Source organism: Hyperolius riggenbachi, chromosome 12, assembly GCF_040937935.1.
Source record: "Hyperolius riggenbachi isolate aHypRig1 chromosome 12, aHypRig1.pri, whole genome shotgun sequence".
NCBI lineage: Eukaryota > Metazoa > Chordata > Amphibia > Anura > Hyperoliidae > Hyperolius > Hyperolius riggenbachi.
Genome location: NC_090657.1, coordinates 162,471,195 through 162,489,113, shown reverse-complemented (window position 1 = coordinate 162,489,113; position 17,919 = coordinate 162,471,195). Strand labels below are relative to the sequence as shown.

At 49.0% G+C, this 17,919-nt stretch overlaps 1 protein-coding gene across 1 annotated transcript in view; it reads right to left on the bottom strand.

The window, feature by feature from the left end:
- Nucleotides 1-1,061: 1,061 nt before the first annotated feature.
- Nucleotides 1,062-17,919, bottom strand: part of LOC137541008 (keratin-associated protein 16-1-like) — a 34,763-nt gene continuing 17,905 nt past the window's right edge. The window contains exons 2-7 of the mRNA XM_068262160.1: nt 4,378-4,554; nt 4,037-4,258; nt 3,739-3,917; nt 3,398-3,577; nt 3,061-3,280; nt 1,062-1,855 (exon numbers count right to left, since the gene is read on the bottom strand). Of these exons, the coding sequence (XP_068118261.1) occupies nt 1,062-1,855; nt 3,061-3,280; nt 3,398-3,577; nt 3,739-3,917; nt 4,037-4,258; nt 4,378-4,554 (1,772 nt within the window). The remainder of the gene's footprint in view (nt 1,856-3,060; nt 3,281-3,397; nt 3,578-3,738; nt 3,918-4,036; nt 4,259-4,377; nt 4,555-17,919) is intronic.

Sequence of the window (17,919 nt, the reverse complement as noted above, 5' to 3'; positions counted from 1 at the left end):
TTACTGGTGCAAAGCTGTCTCTTATTATGTGCATTTACTGGTGCAAAGCTGTCTCTTATTATGTGCATTTACTGGTGAAAAGCTGTCTTTTATGTTCATTTACTGGGGAAAAGCTAGCTCTCATTACGTGCATTTACTGGTGAAAAGCTGTCTATCATTATGTGCATTTACTGGTGAAAAGCTGTCTCTCATTATGTGCATTTACTGGTGAAAAGCTGTCTGTCATTACGTGCATTTACTGGTGAAAGGCGGTCTCTTATGTGCATTTACTGGTGAAAAGCTGTCTGTCATTACGTGCATTTACTGGTGAAAGGCTGTCTCTTATGTGCATTTACTGGTGAAAAGCTGTCTCTCATTATGTGCATTTACTTGCCATGCCCACTTTAGTCGCCGCAAATTTCCTCAAACATGTTGCCCCCTACCCATTTGACTGCCCCCTCATATGTGCCAGTCTAGAACCGGCCCTGTACCCCTGCCTACCTGTTCTGGGGACATCTCTCCCCCTGGCTACCTGTTCTGGGGACATATACCCCTGGCCACCTATTCTGGGGACACCTATAGACCTGGGGCTACCTATTTTTGGGGAACCACTGCTGTCAGATTAAATGTATTTTGGAAGAACCTCTACCAGATTACGTGGATTTTTGGTGAAATGCTGTAAGATTACATGTATTTTGGGGGAAGGGGGGGAAACACTATGGCAGAGCTCAAACTTCCCTGGCAGACCTTTCACAGCAATATTAAAATAATGTATATTTGGCCCCACCCACGACCACGCCCACATTCTGTTACGTGGCCACGCCCATTTTTCGTCGCTTCGCGCGGCGCAGGGTGTTTTGTCAGTAAAAAAAAATCTTTTGTCAGTAAATTTTTAGGTATTTGTCAGTAAAAAATAACGTGAGAGGTTCGCAACACTGGTACAGAGTTCAAGACATCTCAAGTATCTATGCTACAAACTATCTGTTTTGTACTATGTACCGCCCCCCGGAAGATGTTGGTGCTTTAGAAATATGTCTGTACTGACATTAGGCACATGACCAGAATCATCACAAATTATTATTTTAGCCGTCAGAAGTTTGAAGCCTGCCTGGACCTTGTCTAATCAGCAGCCCAGTAACCAACAGAGACATGAGATCAGTCCCTGTGGTGGAGACCGGGCAGATCAGAGGCTCACATGTCCTGTCTGTGGTGGAGACCGGGCAGATCAGAGGCTCACATGTCCTGTCTGTGGAGGAGACCGGGCAGATCAGAGGCTCACATGTCCTGTCTGTGGTGGAGACCGGGGAGATCAGAGGCTCATATCTCCTGTCTGTGGTGGAGACCAGGGAGATCAGAGGCTGACATCTCCTGTCTGTGGTGGGGGCCGGGCAGATCAGAGGCTCATATCTCCTGTCTGTGGTGGGGACTGGGCAGATCAGAGGCTCATATCGCCTGTCTGTGGTGGAGACCGGGAAGATCAGAGGTTCATATCTCCTGCCTGTGATGGAGACCAGGGAGATCAGAGGCTGACATCTCCTGTCTGTGGTGGGGACCGGGCAGATCAGAGGCTCATATCTCCTGTCTGTGGTGGGGACCGGGCAGATCAGAGGCTCATATCTCCTGTCTGTGGTGGAGACCAGGGAGATCAGAGACTCATATCTCCTGTCTGTGATGGAGACCAGGGAGATCAGAGGCTGACATCTCCTGTCTGTGGTGGGGACCGGGCAGATCAGAGGCTCATATCTCCTGTCTGTGGTGGAGACCGGGGAGATCAGAGGCTCATATCTCCTGTCTGTGGTGGAGACCAGGGAGATCAGAGGCTGACATCTCCTGTCTGTGGTGGGGACCGGGCAGATCAGAGGCTCATATCTCCTGTCTGTGGTGGGGACCGGGCAGATCAGAGGCTCATATCACCTGTCTGTGGTGGAGACCGGGGAGATCAGAGGCTCATATCTCCTGTCTGTGGTGGAGACCGGGGAGATCAGAGACTCATATCTCCTGTCTGTGGTGGGGACTGGGCAGATCAGAGGCTCATATCTCCTGTCTGTGGTGGAGACCAAGGAGATCAGAGACTCATATCTCCTGTCTGTGATGGAGACCAGGGAGATCAGAGGCTGACATCTCCTGTCTGTGGTGGGGACCGGGCAGATCAGAGGCTCATATCTCCTGTCTGTGATGGAGACCAGGGAGATCAGAGGCTGACATCTCCTGTCTGTGGTGGGGACCGGGCAGATCAGAGGCTCACATCTCCTGTCTGTGATGGAGACCAGGGAGATCAGAGGCTCACATCTCCTGTCTGTGGTGGGGACCGGGCAGATCAGAGGCTGACATCTCCTGTCTGTGGTGGAGACCGGGGAGATCAGAGGCTCATATCGCTATAGTGGCCTGATGAAGCGGGCTCAGACCTGCGAAATGCATTGCCTGTGCTAAATAAAAAATCTGTTGTTATACACAAGGATTTCGTTATTGAGGTAAGCCACCTCATATTATCTTTTCGTTTTTAAGCTGTTTTTAGATGCTTTTATCCAACCAGGGCGCCTCTTTACCCCCATTGTGCTTAGTTTACCCCCACACACTCTGTGTCTGAGGGTTGGTGACTGATCACCTGTGGGTCCTACCCCAGTGGACTCCTGTCCCCATTTTTCCAAAGAGAGTGACCACATCCAGGTCCCGTCTGGGACTACTCCGAGTGGAGTCGGGTTTATGTTCTCCACCTGCTTTCTGCGGTCGGTTGCCTCTTGCAACCCCCCTTTGTGAGTAGTATGTTTGAATTACCACTATCCACCTGTACATCTACATATTACACTATTGGGCTCCCGTTTTTTGTCTCCTATACCTCTTTTCCGCAGGGTGCCGAGACACCCCCACTGCATCTCCTGTCTGTGGTGGAGACCGGGCAGATCAGATTCTGATATCTTCTGTCTGTGGTGGAGACCTGGCAGATCAGAGGCTCACATCTCCTGTCTGTGGTGGAGCCTGGGCAGATCAGAGGCTCACATCTCGTGTCTGTGGTGGAGATCGGGCAGATCAGAGGCTCACATCTCGTGTCTGTGGTGCAGATTGGGCAGATCAGAGGCTCACATCTCCTGTCTGTGGTGGAGACCAGGCAGATCAGAGGCTCATATCTCCTGTCTGTGGCGGAGACCAGGCAGATCAGAGGCTGACATCTCCTGTCTGTGGCGGAGACCAGGCAGATCAGAGGCTCACATCTCCGGTCTGTGCTGGAGACTGGGCAGATCAAGAGGCTCACATCTCCTGTCTGTGGTGGAGACTGGGCAGAGCAGAGGCTCACATCTCCTGTCTGTGGTGGAGATCAGGCAGATCAGAGGCTCACATCTCCTGTCTGTGGTGGAGACCAGGCAGATCAGAGGCTCACATCTCCTTTCTGTGGTGGAGACTGGGCAGATCAGAGACTCACATCTCGTGTCTGTGGTGGAGAGCCCGGGCAGATCAGAGGCTCACATCTCCTGTCTGTGGTGGAGACCGGGCAGATCAGAGGCTCACATCTCCTGTCTGTGGTGGAGACCGGGCAGATCAGAGGCTCACATCTCCGGTCTGTGGTGGAGACTGGGCAGATCAAGAGGCTCACATCTCCTGTCTGTGGTGGAGAGCCCGGGCAGATCAGAGGCTCACATGTCCTGTCTGTGGTGGAGACCGGGCAGATCAGAGGCTCACATCTCCTGTCTGTGGTGGAGACCAGGCAGATCAGAGGCTCACATCTCCTTTCTGTGGTGGAGACTGGGCAGATCAGAGACTCACATCTCGTGTCTGTGGTGGAGAGCCCAGGCAGATCAGAGGCTCACATCTCCTGTCTGTGGTGGAGACCGGGCAGATCAGAGGCTCACAACTCTTGTCTGTGGTGGAGATCAGGCAGATCAGAGGCTCACAACTCCTGTCTGTGGTGGAGATCAGGCAGATCAGAGGCTCACATCTCCTGTCTGTGGTGGAGACCAGGCAGATCAGAGGCTCACATCTCCTTTCTGTGGTGGAGACTGGGCAGATCAGAGACTCACATCTCGTGTCTGTGGTGGAGAGCCCGGGCAGATCAGAGGCTCACATCTCCTGTCTGTGGTGGAGACCGGGCAGATCAGAGGCTCACATCTCCTGTCTGTGGTGGAGACCGGGCAGATCAGAGGCTCACATCTCCGGTCTGTGGTGGAGACTGGGCAGATCAAGAGGCTCACATCTCCTGTCTGTGGTGGAGAGCCCGGGCAGATCAGAGGCTCACATGTCCTGTCTGTGGTGGAGACCGGGCAGATCAGAGGCTCACATCTCCTGTCTGTGGTGGAGACCAGGCAGATCAGAGGCTCACATCTCCTTTCTGTGGTGGAGACTGGGCAGATCAGAGACTCACATCTCGTGTCTGTGGTGGAGAGCCCAGGCAGATCAGAGGCTCACATCTCCTGTCTGTGGTGGAGACCGGGCAGATCAGAGGCTCACAACTCTTGTCTGTGGTGGAGATCAGGCAGATCAGAGGCTCACAACTCCTGTCTGTGGTGGAGATCAGGCAGATCAGAGGCTCACAACTCCTGTCTGTGGTGGAGATCAGGCAGATCAGAGGCTGACATCTCGTGTCTGTGGTGGAGAACGGGCAGATCAGAGGCTGACATCTCGTGTCTGTGGTGGAGACCGGGCAGATCAGAGGCTGACATCTCATGTCTGTGTGTCCCTTTATTGTCTGGAAGACGTAAATGACAGTTTTCCTTTCCCGAGAGGCACTTGTGCCGCCACCTGCAGAGCTATGATCTCCCCCCAACCTCTGTCTACCTGCTCTCCATACAATAAGCCCTGGTGCTGGGATATTTCCCAGGCCCTCACCTGAGACTCCTTTCATCTGACATAAACAAGCTGCCTGTGTGTGACACATGTACTGCTGTCACTGATACACACAGAGGCCCTACAGCGCCTCTGCTGCCACTCTGTGGTGTGCCTGTGTCCAGAAATGCATGTGGTCATTCTGGCATTGCTGACAGGGTGTGTCCATAAAGAGGCCCTGTAGTGACATATAGCAGAAGGAAGTAAATTATTCAGCATACCCACTTTTACAATTACTTTTCTTATTTCAGCATCAGAAACACTTCCTATATCTTTATATTGCTGTATATTCATATGTAGCCCCACCCTCCTAGTGACATAAGAGCCTAGGCTGTTTAGCTGTGTGCAATTCTCCTACCAGAACATTCTGGGATATCAGGTATTATTTCTACTGGCTTTGGAACTCTCAGTAAACAAACATTATGCAGAGATCACCTGACAGGACTAAAGATGTCGCCAACTGTGATAAATTGCAGAATGTAAATCATGGAGAGGAAAGATTTTAAAATTGGCAAACACTGACTAAATCATTTATAAATATATAATGGGCTAGATTCACTAACGATAGCGGTGCGTAAAGGTGGCCATACACTTATAGATTTGCAGCAGATTCGACCATCAGATAGATTACCATTAGATCCAATGTAACTCTATGGGCCATCGATCTGCAACCCTGCAGCAGATCGACCTAGATTTTCCATCCTGTCAGAAAGATAAAATCGATCGAAATCGGCCGCAAATCGATAGATCTGGGAATTTGCAAGATCGATCGATCGATGGCTGAAATCGACCAGTGTATGGGCCCCTTAACTGAGCGAGTTGGCTACTGTTATGCGTGCCAGTGAATCATTGTGACTTAAAGGGAACCTAAACAGTGAGGGATATAGATGTTTCCTGTTAAATAATACTAGTTGCTTGGCAGTCCTGCTGATCTCTTTGGCTGCAGTAGTGGCTGAATCACACACCAGAAATAAGCATGCAGCTAATCCAGTCTGACTTCAGTCAGAGCACCTGATCTGCATGCTTGTGGGAGTGTGGCTTAAGTATTAGAGACACAGGATCAGCAGGAGAGTCAGGCAACTGGCCAATGCCCCCCCCCTCCCCCCGCAGCTCACACATCACCCCAGTACTGCAAACTCTTCATTGGTTGCCAGTAAAATGGAGAATCAATTTTAAGATCTGCCAGCTGACATTCAAGGCTCTAAACCACATGGGACCAGGGCCGAGCCTGGGCGGGTGCTGCGGGTGCAAGGCACCCAGGCGCCTGCCTCTGAGAGGCGCCGCCCGGCCCCGCTCGCCCGGCCTCGCTCTCCCCCTGTGGCCGCCGCCGCCGCCGCTTCAAGCTCCCTCCCTCTAGCCGCCGCGTCAGACCTCGATCAGGCGGGCGGGCGCTAGGACCTAGCACGCCGCACTGATATGCGGAAGTGACATCACTTCCGCATATAGAGCGGGTGCGTCCGGCGCCCTTTTCCTGGTCGGGTCGCCCGCTGATTGAGGTCTGACTAAGGGCTGCTGAAAGGTGAGGGGGGAGCGGAGGAGGGAGCGGCGGCGGCGGGGCGCGCTCCTGTCACTCACTAGCTATCCTGGGCACAGATACCACCTGGCTACCTATCCTGGGCGCACATACCCCCTGGCTACCTATCCTGGGCACAGATACCACCTGGCTACCTATCCTGGGCACAGATACCACCTGGCTACCTATCCTGGGCACAGATACCCCCTGGCTACCTATCCTGGGCGCACATACCCCCTGGCTACCTATCCTGGGCACAGATACCACCTGGCTACCTATCCTGGGCGCACATACCCCCTGGCTACCTATCCTGGGCGCACATACCCCCTGGCTACCTATCCTGGGCGCACATACCCCCTGGCTACCTATCCTGGGCGCACATACCCCCAGGCTACCTATCCTGGGCACAGATACCCCCTGGCTACCTATCCTGGGCGCACATACCCCCTGGCTACCTATCCTGGGCGCACATACCCCCTGGCTACCTATCCTGGGCGCACATACCCCCTGGCTACCTATCCTGGGCGCACATACCCCCTGGCTACCTATCCTGGGCGCACATACCCCCTGGCTACCTATCCTGGGCGCACATACCCCCTGGCTACCTATCCTGGGCGCACATACCCCCTGGCTACCTATCCTGGGCGCACAAACCCCCTGGCTACCTATCCTGGGCGCACATACCCCCTGGCTACCTATCCTGGGCGCACATACCCCCTGGCTACCTATCCTGGGCGCATATACTGCCTGGCTACCTATCCTGGGCGCATATACCCCCTGGCTACCTATCCTGGGGACATATATCCCTGGCTACATATTCTGGGGACACTGTCTGTTTGTCATTATGTGCATTTACTGGTGAAAATCTCTCTTATGTGCATTTGCTGGTGAAAAGCTGTCTTCTTATGTGCATTTGCTGGTGAAAAGCTGTCTTATTATGTGCATTTGCTGGTGAAAAGCTGTCTTATTTTGTGCATTTGCTGGTGAAAAGCGGTCTCTTGTTATGTGCATTTGCTGGGGAAAAGCGGTCTCTTGTTATGTGCATTTGCTGGGGAAAAGCGGTCTCTTGTTATGTGCATTTGCTGGGGAAAAGCGGTCTCTTGTTATGTGCATTTGCTGGGGAAAAGCGGTCTCTTGTTATGTGCATTTGCTGGGGAAAAGCGGTCTCTTATGTGCATTTACATGGGGAAAAGCTGTCTCTTATGTGCATTTAGTGGGGAAATTTTGTCAGTAAAAATAATCTTTTGTCAGTAAATTTTTAGGTATTTGTCAGTAAAAAAATAACGTGAAAGGTTGGTAACACTGGCAGGCTGCGTGGCGCAACGGGAAAGATACAGGCAGCCCACCTCACGCTTGGGCTTGGCGGGGGGAGGAGCCTACGACAGCGAGAGTAGGGTGGCCGCAGGCAGCCATAAATATGCAGTGTGTGACTGCGTCGCACTCGCAGAGCCTCTCAGCCTGAGTCAGTCCAGAGACTAGCAGACTCGCAGGAAGCCAAAGCCAGCCAGGAGCAAGCCCATGGAAGAGGGGTAGGAATGGGGTATCACATGCATGCGGAAAGAGGTGGAAGGTGTGGGTGTGATTAGGCAGGACACTGGTGTGGTTATGTGGTTGGGCGCGGTAAATTTAACCACTCCCATAGGCGCCAGAGAAAATCTTGCACCCAGGTGCCAGGCACCCCAGGCTCGCCCCTGCATGGGACCCAAATACATAGCGGATCTATTGGAACTTTATGCCCCTCCACGTACCCTCCACTCTGCCAACAAGATGAAGCTGGTTATACCCAGCATACACTTAACATTTTGTGCTCGGCCTTCTCCTATACAGCCCCTACTCTATGGAACTCACTTCCACAATCAGTACGAGAGGCTCCTTCTCTGGACAGCTTTAAAAAAAGGCTAAAAACTCACCTCTTTTCCCTAGCCTTTGAGACTGCATAATGCAGGGTCACAGCGCTTTGAGTCCCCAGGGAGAAAAGCTCTTTATAAATATTGTTATTGTTATTATTTTAAAAGGATTGTGAGTTCCTCTGAGGACAGTCAGTGACATGACTATGTACTCTGTAAAGTGCTGCAGAAGATGTCAGTGCTATATAAATACATAATATTAATATTAACAATATGGTAGGACATTAGACTATGACTATGGTAGGATTAGAGTGTGAGCTCCTCTGAGTACAGTCAGTGACATGACTATGTACTCTGTAAAGTGCTGCAGAAGATGTCAGTCCTATATAAATACGTAATAATAATGTGTAGGGCCGGCGCTACCATAGAGGCAAAGGAGGCAGCTGCCCCAGGGCCCCACAGTTTGTAGGGGCCCCCAGTGGCTACAAGAGGAAAAAACATTTTTTCAAATCGGCCTTATAGTTTTTGAGAAAATCGATTTTAAAGTTTCAAAGGAAAAAAAAATACACATTTAAAAACCTGCCGAATTTAATGGTTAATAGCAAATCCACCTTAAATGCTAGACACCCTAAATTTGCAGGATATGTTAAGGAGATCATTAGGAATAAGAGGAAAAAACAATTGTTCAAAAAGACCTTATAGTTTTTGAGAAAATCGCTTTTAAAGTTTCGAAGGAAAAAAGTATACTTTTAAATGCGGTAAATGTCACTTTTAGTAGCAAACCTAACGGTAGTGTAATTTTACATGCATCAAACGAAAGCGGAATAAATTTCCTGACGGGGTTTCCAGGGGGTCTATACGCAGCTGCAGCCGCAGCGCTTTGGCCAGGGATCGCTATACAGCCGCAATATGGCTGTATGAAGATCCCTGGCATTTTTTCCTATTTTCCCAATTTTTTTTTTATGTTTAGAGTGTGGGAATTTTTTAAAAAAAAAAATTATGTGGGGTCCCTCCTCCTGAAACTTTTTAACCCCTTGTCCCCCATGCAGGCTGGGATAGCCAGAATGTGGAGCTCCGACCGATTGGGACTTCACACCCTGACTATACCAGCTGCAAAAAAAGGTCCCCTAATGCCGATTTTTGTTCCGGGGTATATGTTGGGGGGCCCCCCAGTTTTATTTTGCCCTGGGGCCCCAATGTTGCTTAAACCGGCCCTGATAATGTGGTAGGACATTAGACCATGACTATGGTAGTATTATATTGTGAGCTCTTCTGAGGACAATCACAGACATGTCTATGTACTCTGTAAAGTGCTGCAGAAGATGTCACTGCTGTATAAATACATAATAATAATAATACGGTAGGACATTAGACTATGGTAGGGATTAGATTGTGAGCTCCTCTGAGGACAGTGACATGACTATGTACTCTGTAATGTGCTGCAGAAGATGTCAGTGCTGTATAAATACATACTGTAATAATAATAATATGGTAGGACATTAGCCTATGACTATGGTAGGATTAGATTGTGAGCTCCTCTGAGGACAGTCAGTGACATGACTATGATATGAATACATAATAATAATATGGTACAACATTAGCCTATGACTATAGTAGGATTAGATTACCGGTATAAAGTATCTGTAGTGTATGTAGTTAGTTTTGCCATTCACCTTTCTGCCTGTGTTTTCTCATGCTTTCAGCAGGTGAAGTTCATAGTGAGTTTGAGCTGTGACAGCATTTGGAGGCTGAGCGATTAGCAGATCTCAGGTTATTATAGATGAAAGGTTTCTTTGTATGAAGGTATGAATAGTAAGGAAGGGTTTATCCGCAGTGGGATGGGGGTAATCCCTGCTGTCGCTCTGGACGGATGTGAGTACAGTAGGCCCCCCAGTTCACATGTTCCTGTCCTCATCTGCACACATGTCACAGCGGAGGATCCTGCCTGCACTCGTCCTCCAGGTAAGAGTCAATGAAGGCTTGTGCTGGAGATGTGTAGAAGTGTCTCTGGGTAATCTATTGAGTATGTCAATAGGCCACTTCAGGCTTCTCAGCTCCGATTCACCCTCGGGCTCTTAAAGCTGAATCACGGCACAGAGAAAAACATAAAAAGTTAAGTTTGTGTTGTGTAAGGCTCGTTACACACCAAAAGCGTGCAGGAGAACGGCTCCTGCACGCGTTGCGGCATGTCATCGGGAAACTCCGGTGCGACGCTGAGTAGCGGCAGTGGTAGTTAAACCTATTTTGGTTCCTGGACGTAGAAACTACGTCCAGGAACCATGTGCGCTACCGCGCGCCCCCGCGGCCGATCACGCGCATGCACGCGCACTCCCGGCCGCGGATTTGGTAGCCAGGGAATTAATGTATCGGGCTATGGTGCCCGATCACTGATTCCTCTCCCCCGCTGAAAAAGCGACAGCTTCTCTCGGAAGCTGCGCCTTTTCTGGCCGTTCCCTCCCCGATGCGCCACTCTAAGCGTGTGTTACGCTTAGAGTGACGTCATGTAAACAAACTTATGGCCGCCATCTTGTGGCCAAAAAGTAATACTACAACTGAAAATAAAAATAAATTAAAATGAACACACATTTACATTATAAATCTATTGTTTACCCCCCACCCTACCAAAACTACCCAAACAAAATGTTTACTATAAAAAAAAAAAAAACATTACAATAAAAAAAAAACAAAGAACATGTAAATATTTACCTAAGGGTCTAAACTTTTTAAATATCAATGTAAAGATGAAATATTTCTATATTTTTTTTATTTTAAACTTGTTAATAGTGATAGATGCAAAATGGAAAAAATGCACCTTTATTTCCAAATAAAATATTGTCGCCATACATTGTGATAGGGACATAATTTTAACAGTGTAGTCAGAGCAGGGACAAGGTTCTCCAGCACCCAAGGCTGAGACACCAAAGTGCGCCCCTCCATCCCTCCCACCCCAGCCGTCACACACTGATTACTATTAGACTAAGAGGGCCACAGGGTCCACAACCTCCTCAACACCTTAATATCTAGTTATCTGGCTTGCAGTCACGGTTATGTATCCCCTTTTCTTATTTCTTTCTGCTTCATACACAATTAGGAATGACAGCTGAATGAATTGTGTGCCCCCTCCTACACTGCGCCCTGAGGCTGGAGCCTCTCCAGCCTATGCCTCGGCCCGGCCCTGAGTGTAATAACCGGGACATATGGGCATATACAATACGTGAGTTGGAGGCATGTATTATTTTAAAACTATAATGGCTGAAAACTGAGAAATAATGAATTTTTCCATTTTTTTCTTATTCTTCCTGTTAAAATGCGTTTACAGTAAAGTGGCTCTTAGCAAAATGTACCCCCCAAAGAAAGCCTAATTGGTGGCTGAAAAAACAAGATATAGATCAGTTCATTGTAATAAGAAGACGAAGGGGAAGCGCCGATTCCCGACGATAAAATGCGCCGGGACGCGTCATACCGCAACGTATCGAAACGCAGCGTCGGGTGTAAAAGGTAAAAGGAAAGTCTATGGACTTTCCTTTTACCTTGGTTAACGCAAAGTATAGACTTTGCGTTAAAACGCCAGAAGTGGGCTCTGGTCTGAAAGAGCCCTTAGTGATTCATCCTGTCTGTCAGTGCTACCAGCAGCAAATTACACCAAGAATAAGGAACTTCCTAATTATTACATCTGGTGTCACCGCTGAGGCCTGATGTCACACCGTGCAGGCAGTGGCACAGAAACCTGCAGCTATTTAGAAAGTAACAATGGGGTGCAGGGGCATAACTAGAAATCATTGGGCCCCCCTACAAAACTTTGGATGGGGCCCCGTCAAAACAGAAATTGGAAAGGTAGCCAGGAATTGGTGCCCCCAGTATAGGTACCCAAGCAGGTATAGGTGACCCCAGTATAGCCAGGTATAGGTGCCCCCAATATAGGTAGCCTGGTATAGATGCCCCCCAGTATAGCCAGGTATATGTGCCCCCAGGATTATAACGAAGAAGGGTGGAGCACAGGGCACACGCAGCGGTGGGGAAGAGGGCCCAACTACCCCCTTCCTCACCTCGGGCCCTCCTTCTGAGGTTCCCCCTCCAGAAATTAGCTCAGCAGGCAGGGAACATGGACTCACCTCTGGGTTCCAGGTGGTGATGAAGCTCCGCATGCCGTCGGTCTTCTCTGTCTCCAATGCTGCTCACTCTACTTCTGCTAATCAGGAAGTTTAGTGAGTGGCACTGGAGACAAAGAAGACCGGTGGCATGCGGAGCTTCATCATCGCATGGGACCTGTAAGAGGTGAGTCAGTGTTCCCTGCCCACTGCGCTAATTTCTGGAGGGGAAGCGATGAAGCCCGAGGTGAGGGGGGGGGAGGGGAGTCAAGCCCTCTTCTCCACTGCTGTGTGTGCCCGCTGCTCCCCCCTCCTGCGCTGCACCCCCTCCTGATCTGGGCCCCTTCTGCCCCTAAAAATGGACAGATGGGAGGGCAGGCGGGGGGAAGGACGGGAGGACAAGTAGGGGGACAGACAGGAGGACAAACAGGAGGATAGGCAGGAGGACAGGCAGGACAGAGAAGAGGGCAGGAAGGAGGACAGGCAGGAGGACAGGCTGGAGGACAGACAGGAGTACAGGCTGGAGGACAGGAGGACAGACAGGAGGACGGGAGGACAGGCAGGAGGACAGACAAGAGGACAGACAAGAGGACAGGCGGGAGGAAAGGCAGGAGGACAGGCAGGAGGACAGGTAGGAGGACAGGTAGGAGGACAGGTAGGAGGACAGACAGGGGGACACGAAGGAGGACAGGCGGGAGGACAGACAGGAGGGCAGGAGGACAGGCTGGAGGATAGGCAGGAGGACAGGCTGGAGGAAAGGCAGGAGGACAGGCATGGGGACAGACAGGAGGACAGGCGGGAGGACAGGCAGGAGGACAGACAGGCGGATGGACTGGAGGACAGGTAGGGGGACAGACAGGACAGGAAGGAGTACAGAAAGGAGGACAGGCAAGGGGGCCAGACAGGATGACAGGCGGGAGGACAGGCAGGAGGACAGACAGGAGGACAGGTAGGAGGACAGACAGGAGGACAGGTAGGGGGACAGACAGGAGGGCAGGCAGGGGGACAGATAGGAGGACAGGCGGGAGGACAGGCAGGAGGACAGACAGGAGGACAGGTAGGGGGACAGGTAGGGGGACAGACAGGAGAACAGGCGGGAGGACAGGCAGGAGGACAGGCAGGGGGACAGGCAGGGGGACAGACAGGAGGACAGGTGGGTGGACAGGTAGGGGGACAGACAGGAGGACAGGATGGAGGACAGGCAGAAATATTTATATATATATATATATATATATATATATATATATATATATATATATATATATATATATATATATTTGTTACGCCCCTGATGGAGTGTATTCAATAAACTACAGTAAGCAGAATAAGGTGCGTAAAGTCTTATCCCGCGATGAGTAGAGCAAAACGCAATACAGACGGGTCACTACTTACAAACAGGGTATCTTCCGGAGGATTATTTGTAGGTTGAATTTGTTTGTAAGTTGACTCCTGTATTAAATATGGTGAAAAGTGGATTTATGAATCACTTTAGGACAATTCTAGATTTAGACATATATGTATGAACTATGTGTTTTGGTTGTTTTCAGTGTGCTTTTAAAGTGTTTTTAGCTACTTATAAGTTTTTCACTACTTATAATAGCTTATAAAAATATTCTAATATTCTAAATATTCAACAAAATATGACATAAACATACAGGATTGTATATTTTGTAGACAACTTTGCATTTTTGAAACATTGTAACCCGAGTGGTTTGTAATTAGGGGACTGTCTGTACATGACATGCAATGCATTACGCTTTGTAAAGCGCTGCGGAATATGTTGGCGCTATATAAATAAAAAAAAATAATAATAATTACGCTTTACTCATCGTGCGGAAAGAATTTACACACGTTATTCTGCTTAACGCAGTTTAGCAAATCCACCCCAATGTTCGGGAACTCAAGTTAGCAAATTCCCAGCATTGCTGTACCCTCCTGATAAGCCTGCAGTATATGACCTCTTCGCCCTCTAATCATATCCACCAACCCCCCCCCCAACCAAAAAAAAAGACTTTATTATTATTATTTATTGTATTTATAAAGCGCCAACATATTACGCAGTGCTGAACATTAATTTAGGTAATAACTACTTCTACACTATGGGCGCCCATACATTGCTCAATCTTTGGCATCGATATCTGGTTGATTCAATAATAATGATCGAAGAGACCGATGCCACAATATGGCTGCCCGAAGTGATCTTTTTGATCAATCTCTGTCCGGATCCGTCAGGTATGCTGGAATGATCTCGCTCAAGAGGGCGCGGTTGGGTGCACACTGGTGACAGCGTTGTATATGCCGACGGACGCACATCTGGCATCCCTTCAGATGTGTGGTGAGTGTGAAAGCAGCTCACCTATCCTCCGCGGGTCTTAGGGCCTGAGCTCATTAACGCAGTTGTGTACACTTCTGTCCGCTTTTCAGCATCTGTAACGGTCATGTGTAACTGAAAAGCGGACACAACTGCGTCAGTGGGCTCAGGCCCTAAGTGTCTTGTTTCCATCAACCCGTATCATCATGTGCTGGTGTCACGTGGTACCCCCAGGGATGGAAAGAAGATGAGACACAAAACATCTATATTGCGCTTTTCTCCTGGCGGACTCAAAGCACCAGAGCTGCAGCCACTAGGGTGCGCTCTATAGGCAGTAGCTGTATTAGGTAGTCTTGCCCAAGTTCTCCTCACTAAATAAGTGCTGGCTTACTAACAGGAAGAGCAGAATCTCTCCCTCCCCAATAACCCCGCATGGTGGTGGTGGTGGGGTTATTTTCCCACCCCCCGTCGAAACTCGGAGGTAGAAGTAATTCAGGGTCCAGAAAACACTGGATCCCCGATTTACCGGTGCGCGGGGCACAGACTTGGCATGGCTATAGCATTACTGCTATAGCCATTCCAAGCTTCACGCGTTATGCAGCACGAAGCAGGCACCTCAAAGGGCTGCTTCACAGATGTACACCCAGGCCAATATCAGGACAGAATGTTCCCAGGGATGTGCTGCTCAGTAAGAACGATGGTTTTTGGCCATCCGTGAAATGCTGACATGTAGGATGGAGTGATGTAAGCACTGCCAGTAACAATAGATTACTATGGCATTCACACTGTGGGCACCCGTCCAGCTGCCAGCTATCTCGTGTATCCATCCTGTATACCCTCCTCGGGGGGCTCTGAGAAGTGCATATCCCCAGGCCATGTGTAGGTGAGCTGTGTGCCGCTCTCACCACCCCCCTCCTCCAATCTGATATCACACGGTTGGAATGCGGGCCCCTGGGGCGTGGTGCTGTGCAATAAAGGAGACATTCTGCAGGGGCCAGAGATTGCATCACAAACATTCACCTGCACTATTTACCATCAAAAAGGGGGGGGGCCGAGAGGGAGAGAGGGAGGGAGAGAGAGATGGAGAGAGGGGGGGGGGGGGGGGGAGAGAGAGAGAGAGACAGGGAGAGGAGGAGAGATAGAGGGAGAGGGGGGGAAAAGAGAAGAGATAGAGAGAGAGGGGGGGGGGAGAAGAAAGGGGGGAGAGAGAGGAAGAGGAAGGGAGGAGAGAGAGGGAGAAAAAGGGAGAGAAGAGAGAGAGAGAGACACACACACCAGAGATCGCATCATTCACCAGCAGTATTTACCATCAAAGGGGAGAGAGACAGGGTGGACTCCAGGTCTAGTGGCTGCTACCTGGACAGGTTTATGTTCTAGCATGGACTGCACTGCTTGTAAACTGACACTGCTGCTAAAAGCAGACCTGCAGGGGAGAAACACAATTACACTAAACACATTACACTATAGGGGTGTGAGGTCCAAACTTTGCACATTTACCAGTAAAAGAACACATCATCACACCTAGAAGCAAGTTATAAGCGTATAGTGACATCAACTAATGTGGACATCAAAGCACCACCTCGTGTGGCTTTTATGTATAAAGCTGATGTGACATTCTATTATTCTAGTTGATTTATAAAGTGCCAAGATATTCCAAGGTGCTGTACAAAGTAAGAAACAAACATGGGGACGGGGTACATAATAATACAGACAATGGTATACACAAATATACGAAATACAGAGGTGGGGAAGTATACAATATTCATACCTAGAGGCAGTGTGTTTTTAGGTTATCTAGTAGGAGTACAATTTGGCCAAAGGTCCTAATGTAGAGCATATGCTTGATGGAAAAAGTGAGTTTTGAGGGAGTGTATAAAGATATCAAAAGGTTGGAGAGTGAAGGAGGTGTTGTGGCGGAGGATTCCAGAGGAGGGGTGAAGCACATAAGCAAATTTGTATACAGTACATGAATTTGAGGATGTGATTCTAGAGGAGGACAGAAGAAGGTCCTGTGCAGATCTGAGATTGCGGTTGGGTTGGTATCTGGAAACTAGTGAGGAGATGTACAGAGGAGGGAGAATGTGGAGAGCTTTGTAGGTTAGGGATAGGAGTTTGAGCTGGATCCTCTGGTTAAAGCGGAATATAACCCTGCATTTCAACTTTGCTCTAAAACATTATTTACAGCATATTATATGCAACGAGCATTTTTTTTACTAGACCAGCATTGGAAGGGTTACACACAGAGCTTTAAAGTTCTGTGGAGAGAAATGCAGACGTATCTGAAGTTTAGATGGATACATTTAAGTAAACAAAATGTAACAAGTGAGGAATGTTACACACTCTTTGGCTGTCCTCCAGCTCCTGCACAGTCAGAGAGAGTGAGTCACATTCCACAGTTGTTACATTTTGTTTTGCTTAAATGTATCTATCTAAACTTCAGCTGCAGGGAGCAGTTCTCTCCAGGAACTTAAAAGCGCTGTGTGTAACCCTTCCAATGCTGGTCTAGTAAAAAAATGCTGGTTGCATATAATATGCTGTAAATAATGTTTTAGAGCCAAGTTGAAATGCAGGGTTATATTCCGCTTTAATTGGCAGCCAATGAAGATCTTGACAGAGAAGGGCAGCAGATGAAGAGCAAGAAGAGACATGGATGAGATGACCAGCCGAGTTCAGTAACGACTGGAGCGGTTGGATGTGAGATATGTTTTGGAGTTGGAGATGACAGGAGTTGGTTAAGGAGTGAACATGAGGAATAAAAGAGAGAGAGGAGTTGAATATTACCCCTAAGCACCGTGCTTTAGGAACTGAAGTTATGGGAGTGTTATTAACATTTAGGCTCGGTTCACGTATGGTTCCGTGGTCCATTCCGCTGAACGGACAAAAAAATGCAGCAGGGCCCAATTTTCTGGACCGTTTCGCTCAGCGGAACTGAAACGGAAGGTTTTTCAGCACAATAGGAACCTATGGAAAACGGACGTTTTACAGCACACTGGCTGTAAACAAGGACCTTTTCCAGGATCCATATGGCCGGATCCGTATGGCCAGCTTCCCAGAAAAACGCAGATGTGAACCGGGCCTTATTGTTACTTCACGCAGAGAGGCGGACAGAGACGGTGGAAAAATGATTTGTTCGATTAGACAGGAGCTGATCAGGGAGTGTTCCGTATATGTTCTATATCGTGACATCAGCTATTGTGGACATACATGTCACCTCGTGTGGCATTTATGTATAAAGATGATGTGCCATTCTATTCTTATTGATTTATAAAGTGCCAACATATTCCGTGATGCTGTACAAAGTAAGAAACAAACATGGGGTACATAATAATACAGACAATGGTATGTTTTTGAGTTGGAGATGACAGG